The sequence below is a fragment of the Entelurus aequoreus genome, linkage group LG06 (assembly GCF_033978785.1).
Source record: "Entelurus aequoreus isolate RoL-2023_Sb linkage group LG06, RoL_Eaeq_v1.1, whole genome shotgun sequence".
NCBI classification, from domain to species: Eukaryota; Metazoa; Chordata; class Actinopteri; order Syngnathiformes; family Syngnathidae; genus Entelurus; species Entelurus aequoreus.
Window position 1 is genome coordinate 20,776,030 of NC_084736.1, and position 20,498 is coordinate 20,796,527.

Here is a 20,498-nt window from a genome sequence, read left to right on the forward strand (position 1 = left end):
GGATGGAAATTACTGTAAATTTAAAAAAAGATTACACGACATAGCTGCCCGCTTTTTTTACTGTGTAGAATGCGTCGCAGTTAATTTTTTTTTGCACTGAATTTTTCTGCACTGAATTTTTCTGCACCAAATTTTTTTTGCACAGAATTTTATACACAAATTTCTTTTAACGCTGAATTTTTATCCAACCATTTTTTTGGCACTGAAAAATTTTACACTGAATATTTATACAGATTTTTTTTTTTACATTGAATAAAAAAACAAAACTATATTTTAACAAACTGATTTTTCAAACACAAAATTTGCTTGAACATTTTTATTGAACTAAGTTTTCAGCATAATTTGTTGTAAAAAAAAAAGACTTCACAAAATTCAAATGCTAAAAATTCAGTTTCATAAATTCAGTGTCTAAAAAAAGCTTTCTAATAATTAATAAAAAAATAAAATACTTAATACAAAAACAAATTAACCTCCATACACTATTGACTTTGTTTTGATCAATGAATAATAAAATACACCTTTCATAAAATAAAATAAGGAATTAGTTTACATCTTGTATTGATATTGTTTCACTGTTAATAGTGGCAACACAAATATACACTGATACATGTGATTGGTATCGGCTGATCTCTCTCATGCATGATCGGTATCGGAATTGTCAGCTGATGTTCCTTATATAATTGTTTGTATTATTAACTGTGTGCTGCTTGAAAAGTGTTTTTAGCCAACCCAAAAGAGAAGTAGGATCCAGTGAGTAAGTATCAAGTAATACATGATGTAATATATGATGATAACAAGCTGCGTCCGTCACCGTCCTGCATGTGTTGGTCATGTGACCTCAGCGTGGAATGTTGTTTTTATTTGGCTTGACAGGATTCCTGCTGACACGCAGACTGGACCGTCTGCTGGTCCTCTTTCACGCTCGCTTTGGACCCAAAGGTGCTGAGTCATGGCGCCGCTCTGCTGGTATCTGTTACTCTTTTTTTCCTTTCATGTCCTCGTCTTCCTCAACTCATCTCATTCAAAATGAGCCTTCCCCTTTTTTTTTTTAAGTCGACATATTGCCGAACATGTTACATACTTAGGCACTCAAGGATGATACCTATCATCAATGAGTGATATCGGCCGATACCAATATCGATCACGTGTTAACTTTAAATGTTTCTATGTATTTATGGTGAGTGCTATTGACCATGTGACACTACTTCCTTATTATTTTTTATTACATACAATTATTTCAGCCAAACAGTAAATAATACACAAAAAATATCTACTATTCTTTTAAATCCTTTTCGTCCTCAAAGTCCTCCTGTGTCCAAGGAATTTCCCCCTACATTTTTAAAACATGAACAAAAATTTTAAAACAATTATTGAAGAAAATAAAAATATCTACCTGATCACTCTAGTATCGATCATGCACTGCTATTACCCTTGGTCTGATACTTGATATTGATCTTTAACATACTCAAAAAAGCAGTTTATTTGCAGTAATAAAGGTGATTTGTATGAACTGTGTACAGAGATACACAATTAGCTGCTATCTAGTCAACCAGGGGACTCAAAATAAATACAATATCAGCCAAAGGGGATCAGCGTTTGGGATCGGAATTATAAGGCATTAATGGCGATCACATTCTTTTTCATGAAAATGGGCCGATACTGCATCAGTGGCCAATCGATCGGCGCATACCGAGTATCTTATAATGTCACACAATTGTCACAGCTTTAATTTTTGTTGTCTTTATAACACAAAGTTTATTTAGATTGGATATTAGCATTACTTTTTTTTGCATGTGTTTATGTTGCACGATTGCACCAAGAAAAATTCCTAGTTTGTGAACCCGTTCTCAAACAATGGCAATAAAACTATTCTGATTCTGATTCTGATTCTGATAAAATTAAGTTAATAAAAGCTGAAGAATAGCAAATAATTAGCTATTTTTTAGTGCAAATAATTAGCTTTTCTTCAGTGCACAGTGCACTGTAAAAAAAAAACCTGCATATTTTACAGTTAAATAAACCAGTGCTGTCCGCAGAATTTTACCGTACAATTTCAATGGTTTAAAAACCAAATTACTGTAAATTAATTAATTACTTTTTTATTTCTACAGTAAACTCGAGCAACTAAGCTGCCATGTATAAAAAAAATCTGTGGATTTTATTGTAAAAAAAACTGCGTCGCCCGCCAAAATTTTACTGTAAAATTGACGGTGTTTCCATCATCCATGTTTTTAAAGTCACAGTAATTTTGTGTAAAAAACCACCAAATTACTGTAACTTGAAAAACAGTACCATTTTTACCTGAAAATTCTGGCAGCTGAACTGTCAGTTTTTTTTTTACAGCGAACTGTAAAAAAAAATCTGCAGATTTTACGTCTTATAAAAAACCTGGCAGCAACGTTGCCAGAATTTTACGGTACAATTTACTGTGGTTTTAAAATCGAATTCCTAAAAATATGAAAACTTTAGCTATTGTATTTTTTACAGTAAATCTGGTAACTGAGCTGCAGATTTTTTTACTGGCAAAAAAAAAAATCTGTAGATTTTACGGTAAAAAACTGGCAGCTACATTGCCAGCCAAAATTTTACCGTAAAATGTATGGTGTTTTTTATTACACCAAATTACTGTTACTTGAAAAACAGTACCATTTTTACCTTAAAGCTTTGGCAACTGAGCTGCCAGTTTTTGTTTTTTTTACAGCGCACTGTAAAAAAATCAGCAGATTTTACCGTAAAAAAAAAAAACCAGGCCGATCCGTTGCCAGAATTTTACCGTGTAATTTACGGTGGTTTTTAAACCGAATTGCTAAGTGTAAAAACGTTACCACTTTTATTTTTTTGGTAAAATCTGGCAACTGAGCTGCCATTTTTTTACAGTGCGCACTATAAAAATAATATGTAGATTTTATTGTTAAAAAAATGACCGCTCTGTTGCCAAAATTTTAATGTAAAATTAACTGTTTTTTCACCAAGTTACTGTACACTGACAAAACGGTGATAGTTTATTTTTTTACAGTAACTGAGCTGCAGATTTTACGACAAAAAAAATTGGCATCTCCGTCGGCAGAATTATAGCGTAAAATCGACATGGAATTATTGTAAATTGAAAAATGGTAACACGACGAAGCTTCATGTTTTTGTACTATGCGTGGCGGTTCAGTAAAAACTGAGTCGGGGGCCGCACTTTGGACACCTCCGGTTTTTACGCCATCTCTCGCTGAAAACAGGACGACATTTTGTCTTCTCAACTGCGACGTTTTGAAGCCAGAAAACACAAACCGGGTTTCAGTTTGGACCGGGTTAATGTCATACACGTCTGGATGTAACGAGGACGGCCTCGGGTTGCACGTCCTAGTCCTGGCGCACATTAGGAGGTGAGGACACAAGAAGTCTGTGTCTCTGAGCTGGACCCAAAAGGAAGAGCGGTGGGAGACAAAGAGGAAGTTTTGGGTGAGGCAGCCAAGAGACATTTGGACTTGAGTGGACGAGCACAAACAATTCCGGGTGGAATCGACCCCACCTCTCTGCACTCCATTTTGTCCCTTTCACTGCCAGGGCCTCCCTCTGTCCCCCAGCCCCACCCTGTGGCCCCCTTGCTGTGGACTCTATAAAAGTGCTGGTTCAGACCCAGTTTTGTGGCCAACATGGACAGTCACAGAGTCCAGTCCTCCTACAGGAGGCGTTTCTGCCCCCAGGCCTCCAGCAGCATGGTGGGGGTCCGCATCGGAGGCCTCCCCGCCAGCCGCCTCTCCTGGCACGGGAGCCCCCGCGCCCTGGCCCGCTGCGGCCCCCCGCAGAGGAGCACCTTGCAGAGCCCCGCCGAGAGACTGGACTTCTCGGCCGACTCGCGGCTGAAGGCCCACTTCAAGGAGACGCGCAGCAACGAGAAGGTGGAGATGATGGGCCTCAACGACCGCTTCGCTAGCTTCATCGAGAAGGTGCGCGTGCTGGAGCAGCAGAACAAAGTCCTGGCGGCCGAGCTGGCCCAGATGAGGGGGAAGGAGCCCAGCAGGGTGGGCGACATCTACCAGACCCAGCTGAGGGAGCTGCGGGGCCAGGTGGACGACCTCGGAGCCGACAAGGCCCGCCTGGAGATCGAGAGGGACAACATGGCGGCGGACGTGTCCACGCTCAAGCACAGGTGGGTGGAGCATGCTTTCAAAAATTGTTTTAAAATTTGAAATTTTTATTTATTACTTTATTTTTATTTTTATTTTTATTGGATTCCACCCACAATCATGTTATTATGTTAATAAAGTTATTTTATTAAATATTACACATTTTAAGTAAATAAATGATGTATATAACTCATAATATTTAGAATTATAAACAATTAAAAATACATCAGTATTTAAACCCTTTTTATTTTTATTATTTTGAATTCATGAAATATAACTTATATTTTTAAAGGTTTAAAATCAAAAGACAGATAAAAAGTACAAAAGTCATGTGATTTCCTATAGTTATTATATTATTATTTATAATAACATTTAATACAATTATTCATTGTATGTATGTATATAATAGCCAAATAAATGATATATATTTATGAGAAATGTACAACTAAAATGATAAACAACATAATATTTAATCCCTTTTTCTTTTAATTGTTTTAAAAGCAGAAGTAGTAAGTACACAAGAGCACATGTGTAGTGTACACACTAGCCCTGCCCAGTAGAAGTAGTAAGTACACAGGAACACGTGTACACACCACCCCTCCCCACTAGAAGTAAGTACACTAGAACACATGTGTACACACTACCCTTACCCAGTAGCAGTGGTAAGTACACATGAACATGTGTACACACTACCTCTATCCAGTAGAAATACTAAGTACACAGGAACACACGTGTACACACTACCCCTACCCAGTAAAAGTAGTAAGTACACAATAACACAGGAGAAAGTAGTAAGTACACAAGAACACACATGTACACACTACCTCTATCCAGATGAAGTAGTAAGTACACAAGAACACGTGTGTACACACTACCTCTGTCCAGTAGAAGTAGTAAGTGCACAATAACACATGTGTACACACTACCTCTATCCAGATAAAGTAGTAAGTACACAAGAACACATGTGTACACACTACCTCTATCTAGTAGAAATACTAAGGACACAGGAACACGTGTGTACACACTACCCCTACAAAGTAGTGGTAATAAGTACACAAGAACACGTGTAGACACTACCTCTGTCCAGTAGAAGTAGTACGTACACAATAATACATGCGTACACACTACCTCTATCCAGTAGAAGTAGTAAGAACACACGTGTACACACTACCTCTATCCAGTATAAATAGTAAGTACACGAGAAGACATGTGTACACACTATCTCTATCCAGTAGAAGTTGTAAGTACACAAGAACACGTGTACACACTACCTCTATCCAGTAGAAGTAGTACGTACACAATAATACATGCGTACACACTAGCTCTATCCAGTAGAAGTAGTAAGAACACATGTGTACACACTACCTCTATCCAGTAGAAATAGTAAGTACACAAGAACACATGTGTACACACTATCTCTATCCAGATGAAGTAGTAAGCACACAAGAACACATGTGTAGACACTACCTATATCCAGTAGAAGTAGTACGTACACAAGAATACATGTGTACACACTAGCTCTATCCAGTAGAAGTAGTAAGAACACATGTGTACACACTACCTCTATCCAGTATAAATAGTAAGTACACGAGAAGACATGTGTACACACTATCTCTATCCAGTAGAAGTTGTAAGTACACAAGAACACGTGTACACACTACCTCTATCCAGTAGAAGTAGTACGTACACAATAATACATGCGTACACACTACCTCTATCCAGTAGAAGTAGTAAGAACACATGTGTACACACTACCTCTATCCAGTAGAAATAGTAAGTACACAAGAACACATGTGTACACACTATCTCTATCCAGATGAAGTAGTAAGCACACAAGAACACATGTGTAGACACTACCTATATCCAGTAGAAGTAGTACATACACAAGAACACATGTGTAGACACTACCTTTATCCAGTAGGAGTAGTACGTACACAAGAATACATGTGTACACACTAGCTCTATCCAGTAGAAGTAGTAAGAACACATGTGTACACACTACCTCTATCCAGTAGTAGTAGTAAGAACACACGTGTACACACTACCTCTATCCAGTATAAATAGTAAGTACACGAGAAGACATGTGTACACACTATCTCTATCCAGTAGAAGTTGTAAGTACACAAGATCACGTGTACACACTACCTCTATCCAGTAGAAGTAGTACGTACACAATAATACATGCGTACACACTAGCTCTATCCAGTAGAAGTAGTAAGAACACATGTGTACACACTACCTCTATCCAGTAGAAATAGTAAGTACACAGGAACACATGTGTACACACTATCTCTATCCAGATGAAGTAGTAAGCACACAAGAACACATGTGTAGACACTACCTATATCCAGTAGAACTAGTACGTACACAAGAATACATGTGTACACACTAGCTCTATCCAGTAGAAGTGGTAAGAACACATGTGTACACACTACCTCTATCCAGTAGAAGTAGTAAGAACACATGTGTACACACTACCTCTATCCAGTAGAAGTAGTAAGTACACAAGAACACGTGTACACACTATCTCTATCCAGATGAAGTCGTAAGTACACAAGAACACATCTGTACACACTACCTCTATCCAGTAAAAGTAGTAAGAACACATGTGTAGACACTACCTTTATCCAGTAGGAGTAGTACGTACACAAGAATACATGTGTACACACTAGCTCTATCCAGTAGCAGTAGTAAGAACACATGTGTACACACTACCTCTATCCAGTAGAAGTAGTGAGTACACAAGAACACGTGTACACACTATCTCTATCCAGATGAAGTCGTAAGTACACAAGAACACATCTGTACACACTACCTCTATCCAGTAGCAGTAGTAAGTACACAAGAACACAGGTGTAGAGAGTAAGCAGCATAAATCATTTCACTCCAGAAGTCCACATTTCTGTGCGCCAGGAGGTGGTGACAGACAATACTTGAGTTGGCGTATTTATATGCAAATGAGTTTCATGCAGGTTTGGAATGCAGGCGCCCCCAGAGCTCTTTTTCAAACCTGATCCAGACTGGACCGCCTGCATTCATTGAGTGTGGTGGAATGAGACCAGCACAATAGTCCCCCCCCCCCCCCCCCTTCCACAAAGCCTCTCCACCTTCCACAAAGCTGTGCAGATGTTCTTCAAGGTCCACACACCAACACGAGTGGAATACGTTATTAAACAACCGCTCGCCTCCTCAAAGACTCCACAGTGACGACCTCAGCCGCCGGGGTCAAAGTTCAATCAAGCGGCCCGTTTCCAACGCTTGGGTCTCTTTGTGGGAGAACTCCATCCCGTGGGAACGTTTGTGTCCGTTATTTTGCTTCCAATGTGGAACTAATGAGGCAACAACAACTCCTCTCCTTGCACTGATCAACAAAATGTGTCACCTTCCTGCCTGCAGGTGTCGCCAGGTGTGACCCACGGAAATGGCACCTGCAAACAAAAATGGCCGACTCCCTTTTACAACATTTGCACCTTGATCATTTTTCCTGTCGTTCTGGCGAGACGCATTAATATTCTGCGGCTCTCCAGGTGGCGCTAGTGAGCAGGTGTTGGGGCGACACCAGGCTACTACTTCAATTGATTAGACTGCGAGGACAAGATATTTAATGCTCGAACTGAGAAACGTAATCTTTTTTTTGCAAATAATCATTAACTTTGAATTTAATGGCAGCAACACACTCAGTAAACGTTTGGGAACTGAAAAGACCAATTTTTGAAGCTTTTCAGCTGGAATTATTTCCCATTCTTGCTTGATGTACAGCTTAAGTTGTTCAACAGTTCTTATTTTAGGCTCCATAATGCGCCACACATTTTCAATGGGAGACAGGTCTGGACTACAGGCAGGCCAGTCTAGTACCCACACTCTTTTACTATGAACCCACGCTGTTGTAACATGTGGTTTGGCATCGTCTTGCTGAAATAAGCAGGGGCGTCCATGGTAACGTTGCTTGGATGGCGACATATGTTGCTCCAAAACCTGTATGTACCTTTCAGCATTAATGGTGCCTTCACAGATGTGTAAGTTACCCATGCCTTGGGCACTAATACACCCCCATACCATCACAGATGCTGGCTTTTCAACTTTGCGCCTTTAACAATCCGGATGGTTCTTTTCCTCTTTGGTCCGGATCACACGACGTCCACAGTTTCCAAAAACAATCTGAAATGTGGACTCGTCAGACCACAGAACACTTTTACACTTTGCATCAGTCCATCTTAGATGATCTCGGGCCCAGAGAAGCCGGCGGCGTTTCTGGGTGTTGTTGATAAATGTATTTGGCTTTGCATAGTAGAATTTTAACTTGCACTTACAGATGTAGCGACAAACTGTAGTTACTGGCAGTGGTTTTCTGAAGTGTTCCTGAGCCCATATGAGATATCCTTTACACACTGATGTCACTTTTTGGTGCAGTACCGCCTGAGAGATCGAAGGTCACGGGCATTCAATGGTGATTTTCGGCCTTGCACGGATTTCTGCAGATTCTCTGAACCTTTTGATGATATTACGGACCGTAGATGGTGAAATCCCTAAATTCCTTGCATTAGCTGGTTGAGAAATGTTCTTAAACTGTTGGACAATTTGCTGACTCATTTGTTCACAAAGTGGTAACCCTCACCCCATCCTTGTTTGTGAATGACTGAGCATTTCATGGAAGCTGCTTTTATACCCAATCATGGCACCCACCTGTTCCCAATTAGCCTGTTCACCTGTGGGATGTTCCAAATAAGTGTTTGATGAGCATTCCTCAACTTTATCAGTCTTTTTTGCCACTTGTGCCAGCTTTTTTGAAACATGTTGCAGGCATCAAATTCCAAATGAGCTGATATTTGCAAAAAAATATTAAATAAAGTTTTCCAGTTCGAACGTTAAGTATCTTGTCATTGCAGTCTATTCAATTGAATATAAGTTGAAAAGGATTTGCAAATCATTGTATTCTGTTTTTATTTAGGATTTACACAACATGTAAAGGTTTTTGGTTTTGTAGTTGGTTATTGGCACTCCTTGTATCACATTGTTGTCATATTAATAATGCAGGAGAAACACACGGCGTCATATTTCATAGTAGAAATGGATTACTTCCTTCTTGTTTTTGTACGTGTTGCGTTTCATGCTATTTTAAGGTCATGTATGTACATTTTGTGTGCTTTATTTTCAGGTTGCAAGATGAGATGGGCCTACGACAAGACGCAGAGAATAACCTCAGCGTCTTCAGACAGGTAACGACTCACATTTCAGCACAATTTACTTTCCTATAAAAAGTACTTTAGAGTAGTCAATGTACAGCTTGTATAGCAGTATGTAGATTTACTGTGCACTCAACACTGTTATTAGAGACATTATTGTCTAAGTGTGGACCTCTTCCCAAGAGACGAGATCATGCTGTACTTGTTGGAATTCCTCTTACCCCTCGATGAACCCCAGCTCCCCCGGTGCTGGCAGCACTCGTACAGCCTTGGAACCATGACGCTACCACCACCATGCTTGACTGTAGACAAGACAGAATCATACCGCTACTCACTTGTGTTGCAAATCATGTTTCCCCCGATAAAACCGTACCTCTCCTACTGCTGGCAGCACTAAACCGAAGCTCCCTCACTGCTGGGAGCACTCGTGCAGCCTCAGATCATGCCGCTACCACCACTAAAGGGAGCGTATTTTCAGAATGTCCCAGTACATGTTGGAATTCCACTGTGGAAGTTGCCTCCCAGCAGCTCCACTGTACACACGGCACAAGAGCAAGCGTGCAGTTTTAACAAAGTTTTTAATGTGCATATATTTGAGTCCAACTCTTTCTCCAGCAGAACGTGACTGTATGAAAGTTATGCTGTCATATTGAGTAAAAAAAATAACTTGTGTCTTTGCACACTTTACAAACGATATTTTTTCTAGTAAAACTCACAGAGATAAATTTCTCCAGGCATTATTAGCCATTTTGCATGTGTGGTTTTGGAGTTATGTTTAAATAACTGTCATATTGGGTGTGACAGTATACTGTCATAGTGAGTAAAAACTAAATTTTGTATTTGCAAACCTTTCAAAAACAACTGATTCTTGTAAAACTCCCATAGATACAATATTACAGGCATTTTTAGACAGATTTCATGTATGGTTTTGGAGTTATGTTTATATAACTTTCATATTTAGTATGACAGTTATACTATCATATTGAGTAAAAAAAAACTAACTTGTGTCTTTGCAAACCTTACAAAAGATAATTTTCTAGTAAAACTCACAAAGATACATTTCTTCAGGCGTTGTTAGACATGTTGCATAGGGATGTCCGATAATGGCTTTTTGCCGATATTCCGATATTGTCCAACTCTTTAATTACCGATACCAATATCAACCGATACCGATATCAACCGATACGATATACAGTCGTGGAATTAACACATTATTATGCCTAATTTGGACAACCAGGTATGGTGAAGATAAGGTCCTTTTTAAAAAAAATTATAAAATAAAATAAATAAATTAAAAACATTTTCTTGAATAAAAAAGAAAGTAAAACAATATAGAAACAGTTACATAGAAACTAGTAATTAATAAAAATGAGTAAAATTAACTGTTAAAGGTTAGTACTATTAGTGGACCAGCAGCACGCACAATCATGTGTGCTTACGGACTGTATCCCTTGCAGACTGTATTGATATATATTGATATATAATGTAGGAACCAGAATATTAATAACAGAAAGAAACAACCCTTTTGTGTGAATGAGTGTTAATGGGGGAGGAAGGTTTTTTGGGTTGGTGCACTAATTGTAAGTGTATCTTGTGTTTTTTATGTTGATCTAATTAAAAAACAAACAAAAAAAACCCCAAAAAAACCTGATACCGATAATAACAAAACCGATACCGATAACGTCCGATATTACATTTTAAAGCATTTATCGGCCGATATTATCGGACATCTCTAATGTTGCATGTTTGCTTTAGGAGTTATGTTTGAAAACATTTGTATGGCTTTTTTCGCATTATCTCAGGATTCTAAGAACATTTCTGTCATATTGAGTAAAAAAACTACTTATTTTTTTTGCAAGCCTTAAAAAAGTTTCGAGTAAAACTCACAAGGATGCATTATTTCAGGCATTATCAGCCATTTTTCATGTGTGGTTTAGGAGTTATGTTTAAATAACTGTCATTATGAGTAAAACCTAATTTTTGTATTTGCAAACCTTACAAAAACACCTGATTGTAGTAAAACTCACATAGATACAATATTACAGGCATTTTTAGACAGATTGCATGTTTGGTTTTGTGTGTCGACTCGTGTCAGTCCATACTACATCCATACTGGTATACAAGCTGTACACTGACTACTCTAAAGTATATCCAGCTGTAGTTTGTAGTATTGTCCTAAAATGGACACACTGAAATGCGAGAACTTACTCGATGAGGTTTGTCTGTTTGCAGGACGTGGATGAAGCGTCTCTAAACCGAGTCCAGCTGGAGAGGAAGGTGGAAGCGCTGCAGGACGAGATGGACTTCCTGAAGAAGATTCACGAGGAGGTAACAATCTTTTGTTTTTCAAAGCGAAAACCCCTGGAGGAAGTTCCTCTGAACGTTCCTCTCGTCCATGTAGGAGCTCCGTGATCTGCAGGAGCACGTCATGACCCAGCAGCTTCACGTGGACCTGGATCTCTCCAAACCTGACCTGACTGCTGCTCTCAGGGACATCCGAGTTCAGTACGAGACCATGGCCTCGTCCAACATGCAAGACACGGAGGAATGGTACCGCTCGAAGGTCAGATGGTGTACACACACACACACACACACACACACACACACACACACACACACACACACACACACACTGACAGGCTGTTTGCTGTGTCAGTTTGCCGACCTGACAGATGCAGCCAACAGGAGCGCTGAGGCCCTGCGCCAGGCCAAGCAGGAGGCCCATGAGTACCGGCGACAGGTCCAAGTGGTCACCTGTGACCTGGAGGCGCTCCGTGGGACAGTAAGTCCAAAGTCCAAAGATATTATTTTTTTAAAAAGTGGAATAAAAGAGCAAACAGGTGAAATGTACCGAAAAAAAAGTTGCAATGTTGATTCTAATAACACAAAACTGCCAAGAAGGCTATTTTTTTTCATTACTCAAAAGATAATAATGAATCAAAGTCAATGTTGTTAAGAATTATTGACCTATCGAAGGCTCCGATTACTTCACATCAAATATTCCGCTTTAAAACATTCATTGGTGAAAATATTGCATATTTTGTGTGTTGGCCATTAAAAAAAAAAGTTTTCTATGACCACAAGGAAATAAAACCCATCCATCCATCCATTTTATACCGCTTGTCCCTGACAAACAAAAACATGGAATAAATAATAATAAGTATAATTTATTTTTAACACTTTTTGTGGATCCCTCAAAATTTTTGTGGATTTTTTTCTTTTTAACTGTCATTGCTCAAAAAATAATAATGAATTCAAATCAATATTGTTACTTCACGTCAAATATTCCACTTTAAAAAAGTTGTTGGTGAAAATATTGCATATTTTGTGTGTTTTCCTTAAAAAAATGTTTTATGTGACAAAAAGGGCATTAACAAAACAAAACATGAAAAAACAAAAACATATTAAAATCAAAGGATAGCTCTGGAGTTCATCTAGAACAGTGGTCCCCAACCACCGGGCCGCGGCCCGGTACCGGTCTGTGGACCGATTGGTACCGGGCCGTACAAGGAAGAAAAAAATAATAATAATAATAATACTTTTTTTTTATTTTTTTTTTTATTAAATCAACATAAAAAACACAATATATACATTATATATAAATATATATTCTGCAGGGATACACTCCGTAAGCACAAATGATTGAATTTCTTTATGACAAAAAAATAAAACCTTATTCCCCCCGGTCCGTGGGACAAATTTTCAAGCGTTGACCGGTCCGCAGCTACAAAAAGGTTGAGAACCACTGATCTAAAAACGTAAGCGTTGAAAGTATAAACATAAAATAGTGTATGACTGATTTTGAACACTTTTGTGAGTGGAGCCAATTTGGATCCCTGATCATTTTAGTGTTTTTTTTGTGTTTTTTTTAATAGTCATCACTCAAAACATAATAATGAATCAAAATTAATGTTGTTGTGAAGGCTGCAATTATTTCACATCAAATATTCCACTTTGAAATAATTTATGGCCAAAAATGTTTCATATTTGATGTTTGGCATAAAAAAAACCTCTAAGTTTTGCAAGACAAAAAAATGCACAAAACAACAACAAAAAACTAATTAAAACAAATGTGGAAAGTTGAAAAAAATATTATAATGTTTTAAATTATTTTTAATACGTTAATGAGTGGAGGCCTTTTGGAACTCTGGGATTTTTAGTGGGATTTTATTTAAAGTTTTCAAATGGGGGAAAATGTTGCATATTTTGTGTTGTTGTCATAAAAAGCAGGGTTTTCTTTAACATACAGTTCATAAAACAAAATCTAATTAAAACTTTTTAGCGGCAGATAAATGTGAAGTGGATCTAGATATTCAAAATAGTGTATTTTTATATATGACTTATTTTTTGACATTTTTATGACTAAGACCCTCCTGGGTCCCCAAATAAAAACATAAAAAATAATTTATTACTTATTTTTTACATTTTATGACTGAGACCCTCCTGGGTCCCCAAATAAAAAAAATTTAAAAAAATTATATATTACTTATTTTTTTAAATTTTATGACTGAGACCCTCCTTGGTCCCCAAATAAAAACAATTAAAAAATATATACACATTACTTATTTTTAACATTTTTATGACTGAGACCCTCCAGGGTCCCCAAATAAAAAATTTAAAAAAATATATATTACTTATTTTTAACATTTTTATGACTGAGACCCTTCTGGGTCCCCCTCAAAAAAAAAAAAATATATATATATATACTGTATATGTGACTTATTTGTAACATTTTTATGACTGAGACCGTTAAGTCCACAAATAAAAAAATAATTTATTATTTATTTTTAACATGTTTATGACTGAGACTCTCCTGGGTCCCCAAATAAAAAAAATAATATATTACTTATTTTTAACATTTTTATGACTTAGACCCTACTGGGTCCCCAAATAAAAAAAATGATATATTACTTATTTTTAACATTTTTATGACTGAGACCGTCCTGGGTCCCCAAATAAAAAATTAAAAAATATATATATATATTACTTATTTTAATATTTTTATGACTGAGACCCTCAATACAAATTACCCAAATACAAAATAAAACAAATAATATATTACTTATTTTTAAATTGTTTATGACTGAGACACTCCTTGGTCCCCAAATAAAAAAAATAAGAATAAAATACAGTATGTATACAACTTATTTTTTAACATTTTTATGACTTAAACCCTACTGGGTCCCCAAATAAAAAAAATTATATATTACTTATTTTTAACATTTTTATGACTGAGACCCTCCTGGGTCCTCAAATAAAAAAAAATTTAAAAAATTATATATTACTTATTTTTAAAATTTTTATAACTGAGACCCTCCTTGGTCCCCCAAAAAAAAAAATATATATATATATATATATATATATATATATATATATATATATATATATATATATATATATATATATATATATATATATATATATATATATATATATATATATATATATATATATTACTTATTTTAATATTTTTATGACTGAGACCCTCCTGGGTCCCCAAATACAAAATAAAACAAATAATATATTACTTATTTTTAAATTGTTTATGACTGAGACCCTCCTGGGTCCCCAAATACAAAATAAAACAAATAATATATTACTTATTTTTAAATTGTTTATGACTGAGACACTCCTTGGTCCCCAAATAAAAAAAATAAGAATAAAATACAGTATATATATAACTTATTTTTTAACATTTTTATGACTTAAACCCTACTGGGTCCCCAAATAAAAAAAATATATATTACTTATTTTTAACATTTTTATGACTGAGACCCTCCTGGGTCCTCAAATAAAAAAAATTAAAAAAAATTATATATTACTTATTTTTAAAAATTTTATGACTGAGACCCTCCTTGGTCCCCAAAAAAAAATAAAAAATAATATATATATATATATATATATATATATATATATATATATATATATATATATATATATATATATATATATATATATATATATATATATATATATATATATATATATATATATATATTACTTATTTTAATATTTTTATGACTGAGACCCTCCTGGGTCCCCAAATACAAAATGAAACAAATAATATATTACTTATATTTAAATTGTTTATGACTGAGACCCTCCTGGGTCCCCAAATACAAAATAAAGCAAATAATATATTACTTATTTTTAAATTGTTTATGACTGAGACACTCCTTGGTCCCCAAATAAAAAAAATAAGAATACAATATATATATATATATATATAACTTATTTTTAACATTTTTATGACTTAGACCCTACTGGGTCCCCAATTTAAAAAAAAATTATATATTACTTATTTTTAACATTTTTATGACTGAGACCCTCCTGGGTCCTCAAATTAAAAAAATTAAAAAAATTATATATTACTTATTTTAATATTTTTATGACTGAGACCCTCCTATGTCCCCAAATACAAAATAAAACAAATAATATATTACTTATTTTTAAATTGTTTATCACTGAGACACTCCTTGGTCCCCAAATAAAAAAAATAAGAATAAAATATATATATATAACTTATTTTTAACATTTTTATGACGGAGACCCTCCTGGGTCCGCAAATTAAAAAAAATAATGTATTACTTATTTTTAACATTTTTATGACTTAGACCCTCCTGGGTCCCCAAATTAAAATAAATAAATAAATAAAATAAAATATTCATCCATTTTCTACCGCGTATCTCTTACGAGGTCATGGGGGGTGCTGGAGCCTATCTCAGCTACAATCGGGCAGAAGGCGGGGTGCACCCTGGACAAGTCGCCACCTATATATGACTTATTTGTAACATTTTAATGACAGAGACCCTTTTAGGTCCCAGGGAACAACCTTGAGGGGAACCCTAAAGGTTAAAAAAATCTATATATTGTATTTTAAAATATATAGCCCCCTGTATACTTTATTGTTCAGTGTGTGGCCCTCAGTGGAGAAAGTTTGGACGGCCCTGTGATGAAGCAGAAACAAAAGAGTGTCTTTAACTAATTAATTGCCTAAGTAACGACGCGCGGTGTCCCAATACTTAAGTCCATATTGTTCTCGCCTCCTCTCCAGAACGAGTCCCTGGAACGTCAGCTGCGGGAGCTGGAGGAGCGTTTCTCCGTGGAGACGTCGGGCTACCAGGACACGGCCTGCCACCTGGAGGAGGAGGTGCGGGCCCTGAAGGAGGAGATGGCCCGACACCTGCAGGAGTACCAGGAGCTCCTCAACGTCAAACTGGCCCTGGACATCGAGATCGCCACCTACAGGAAGCTGCTAGAAGGAGAGGAGAGCAGGTAGGACGCACAAAAACATGCGAGCTCATTAGCATATTCATGAGCTATTATTGTTTCAGGATCATCATACCGGTCCAGAGCTTTTCTAACCTGCACTTACGAGGTGAGTGATGAAATATTGTCGCCCCCACAGGTAGGCAACAGTATTACAAGAGAGCTTCTCGATAAAAGTGTTCCTCTTATTTCTTTTTAATGAAAAGTAAATAAATGTTGCCATCTGATTTCTATTCAAAGATGCTCTCCTGGACAACAGAAGCCCGGACCTCCACACCAAGAGGAGCATCCTGGTCAGGACCGTGGACACCAGAGACGGAGAGGTAGGATTCCACATGCACCTTACATGGTTGTCCGCTAGAGGGCAGTGTTAAATCACCTCTGGAGCTTCACCCTGTTTGATGGTGTAACACATTTAGTTTTATTGTTTTGATTTTAGTCATCTCGTGAGCATCACAACATTTAAAAAAAAAAATTAATTAATTATTTGTGTTGCATCTCATTTTTTATTGGGCCATGGAGCTTTCTAAAATAACACAACAATAAAAATAGCGCAAAAACACAAGAAAAAGCCACAATGTTGATACTAATACACTTTCAGTATATTATTGTTATTACCAATAATAATATAATTAATAAAAAAATATTATAATAACTCATCTTTATTACTATTTTTATTCATGATAACACCAATAATAATTATTATTATAATCATTAATGTTATAGTGATGGAAATTATTATTATTAATATTGCTATTATTAATAATAATACTACATCTTCTTATGAATAATGATATTATTATCAATAATAGGTATGATAGAATGAATATTATTAATAATAGGTATGATAGTATGAATATTATTGTTGATGATCATTGTTATCATAATTATTATTAATAAACATTATATTATTGTAAAATAATATTATACAACAATATTAATAATAAATATTGTTATAACTTATTATTGCTATTATTCATGATAATGACTATACTAATTATTATTAGCGTCTTTAATAATAGTTATGATAATTAATAATACAAGTAATACTGAAACAATAACACAAATTCATATAATTATTAATAATACAATTATTAATAATATTAACTATGATATTGTTTATGGTCATTTTAATTATAATTATTCATGAAAAACAATTATATTATTATTATTAATGTGGATTGAGCAAATTATGTTTTCTTTGTTTGATGCTGTCAAACATTTGTTTTATTTTATTTATTTTGTGAGCACCAAAAAAGTAATAATTTGTGAAAAAATTAATTATTAGTATGATTTTTTTTTTTTTTTTACTTTTCTTTGTTTTCTTTCCAGATCATTAAGGATTCCACCACTGAGCATTAATATGTCTGGTTCTCCATGACAATACCTTTTTTTATGATTATTGTTACAAAAAATACAAATTTTGCGCTACAATTTATTATTTTCTCTACCATCAGAAATTAGTTTGTTTGTTCCCCCATCACCATGATGACATTTAGCTCTCTCATCACCATATTTTGTTGGAATAAAAAAATACATTAATTGAACATGAGTATATCTGGTGAATGTTCTATATTTTGTGTATATTCTTAGCATAAAACGCAGAATATTCCAACTCATTTGGGACTTTACTGAAGCTCTCGAAGGACACTTTATTAGGTACCCTCAGTGTACATTGTTTTTGTCAGTTCGTGTAATGATGACCACGTCCAACTGTGGGTGTGCCTAATAGAGTGGCCGGTGAGTGTGCACGCGGCCCTGGCGTGGCGTCACGTGGATGTATTTGAAAGCTGACGTGACCTTTGCCCTCCAGTGAGCAGCAAGCACGAAAGTCGTAATCTGACACAACAGAGAACGGGGGAAGGGGTCCTCATCCCCATCCTCAGTGTGAAGGCCACTAAAGAGAGCGCAGCTCCGTGGAGGCTGTTGCTGTCGCCACGGTTACACTGTTTGACTGGCTTCCCATGCCCCCCCATCCGCCATCCCCCCTTCCCTCCACACCACACCCCTCCTCTCTGAATCCTCGAGACACTCGACGTCTATTTGAGTCTGGTGACAGCAAACCAAAAAACGTGTCAAGTGAACAGACGCTCCTTATTTTATCTTACAATCTCTTTACGACAATAAAAGAATCAAACATTTACTTTGAAACGTTGGATCATTTTATCCATTTGATTTGATAGCAGAATAAGTTTTAATGTTGTAAAATACCATGTTGGCAAAATGAACAAAAACCCAAGAAAAAGCTACAATTTTACCTGTATAATATTATTAATAATAATGAAAATATTATATTAATATAATTCATTAGTAATAATAAAATATAACTCATTATTATTCATGATAACAGCCACAATACCAGTTATTATTATAATTGTTATTAATCATCCATCCATCCATGTTCTAACGCTTATCCCATAATAATTAAGATAATAAATTTAGTTATAATTGCTATTATTATTCATGATACTGTAAGAATAATACCAATTTGTATTATTGATCATTATTTTCATAATATAATAATAATATTATTAGTAATGTGGATTGATGATGGGTTCTTAGTTCTATTTTTAAACCAATTTGAGTGTCTATAAAACACTATCTACATCTAATACCTTATTATTAATAATGATTTTATAAAAAATATTATTATATACATCATTAATAATAATTATAATATTATAGTAATATTATGAATACAAATTAAATTATATCTATGCATGTATGTATGTATGTATATATGTTAGGTCAGTAAAAAACACCAAGGCTATTTCATCCCTATAAAGTTTTGCAGGTTCCCTGCTCTTTAGAGGATTTTATAATATAATAAATGAGATAGGCTCCAGGACCCCCTGCGACCCCGAAAGGGACAAGCGGTAGAAAATGGATGGATGGATGGATGGAATATAATAAAATCCCCTGAAGAGCAGGGAAACCTGCGAAACAGGCTTGTAAGGATGAAATAGCCTTTGTTTTTTTTTCCTGACCTAACGTATATTAAGCTCTACCCCGGTATTGAGCACTGTATAACGGATAAACCACAGCAACCTCGACTATATATATGTGTATATACCTGTATGTATGTAGAGAATAGGCAAGACAAGTGTCAGGTTCAAACACTGATGACATCTATTAAACAAGACAAGAAGCAAGGAATTAAACAGAGACAGAATTAAATTTGGCTCAATGAGGAGAAACGCGTACACCTGTACCTTTGTACAAGTGTTCCACGCTCTGACAAAAGATTGTATGCCTCCTCTTTTATTTGGACTTTCCCTGATTACATGGCAACAGCTGTTTCTAAAGGGAGGGGGGGGTCGTAAACAGCCATCGCTTTTGATTAAAAACAGTTCAAAGAAAAGGTCACCTGGAGGGGAGTCTGTTCCTGCTTCCTCTCCGCTTTGTAGTTCTCGGGTCAAGACAAAATCTTTCTGTGGATTACAATACATCAAAGAAACAGAACACCTTCATGTTGCTCCCCATCCTACACAGTGGAATTTTACAAGCCTTCTTCTTGGTAGGCTCAAAGACAGCTTTTGTCTGCTCGCCGGGAACTCATCAAAACACAAAGTTTTGTGATAACTTAGACACAATTATTCTGACAAGTTTATAAGTGCAGTACAGAAAATTACAAAAAGGCAAAAGTAAAAATAAAATAATCATAAAAATAATCATAATTCAAATTAAAAACATTTAAAAAATCATCAATTACTATAAGAATCCAAATACATAATGATACATATTATAATAGCGCATTCCAAATACTGATATGTGTTGTCACCTATAACAGAAATGGATTATTTGTTTCTGACACAGTTAAATAAAATAAATGTTTTGCTCAACCCATCACAGTAAATCATGGTAGAGATGTCCGATAATGGCTTTTTTACCGATATCCGATATTCCGATATTGTCCAACTCTTAATTA

At 35.7% G+C, this 20,498-nt stretch overlaps 1 protein-coding gene across 1 annotated transcript; it reads left to right on the forward strand.

Moving 5' to 3' along the window:
* Positions 1-3,618: 3,618 nt before the first annotated feature.
* On the forward strand, positions 3,619-18,848 carry gfap (glial fibrillary acidic protein). The gene is made up of 9 exons (XM_062050202.1): positions 3,619-4,141; positions 9,274-9,334; positions 11,534-11,629; positions 11,703-11,864; positions 11,958-12,083; positions 16,356-16,576; positions 16,636-16,679; positions 16,811-16,893; positions 17,903-18,848. The coding sequence occupies exons 1-9, from the start codon at positions 3,645-3,647 to the stop codon at positions 17,930-17,932; spliced, it is 1,320 nt and encodes a 439-aa protein (XP_061906186.1). The 5' UTR covers positions 3,619-3,644; the 3' UTR covers positions 17,933-18,848.
* The last annotated feature ends 1,650 nt before the right edge of the window (positions 18,849-20,498 follow it).

Coding starts and splice junctions, on each gene's coding strand:
- gfap (XM_062050202.1), top strand. CDS start 3,645: ATGGACAGTCACAGAGTCCAGTCCTCCTACAGGAGGCGTTTCTGCCCC. Junction 16,577..16,635: donor CTAGAAGGAGAGGAGAGCAG/GTAGGACGCACA, acceptor TTATTGTTTCAG/GATCATCATACCGGTCCAGA. Junction 16,894..17,902: donor TGGACACCAGAGACGGAGAG/GTAGGATTCCAC, acceptor TTTTCTTTCCAG/ATCATTAAGGATTCCACCAC.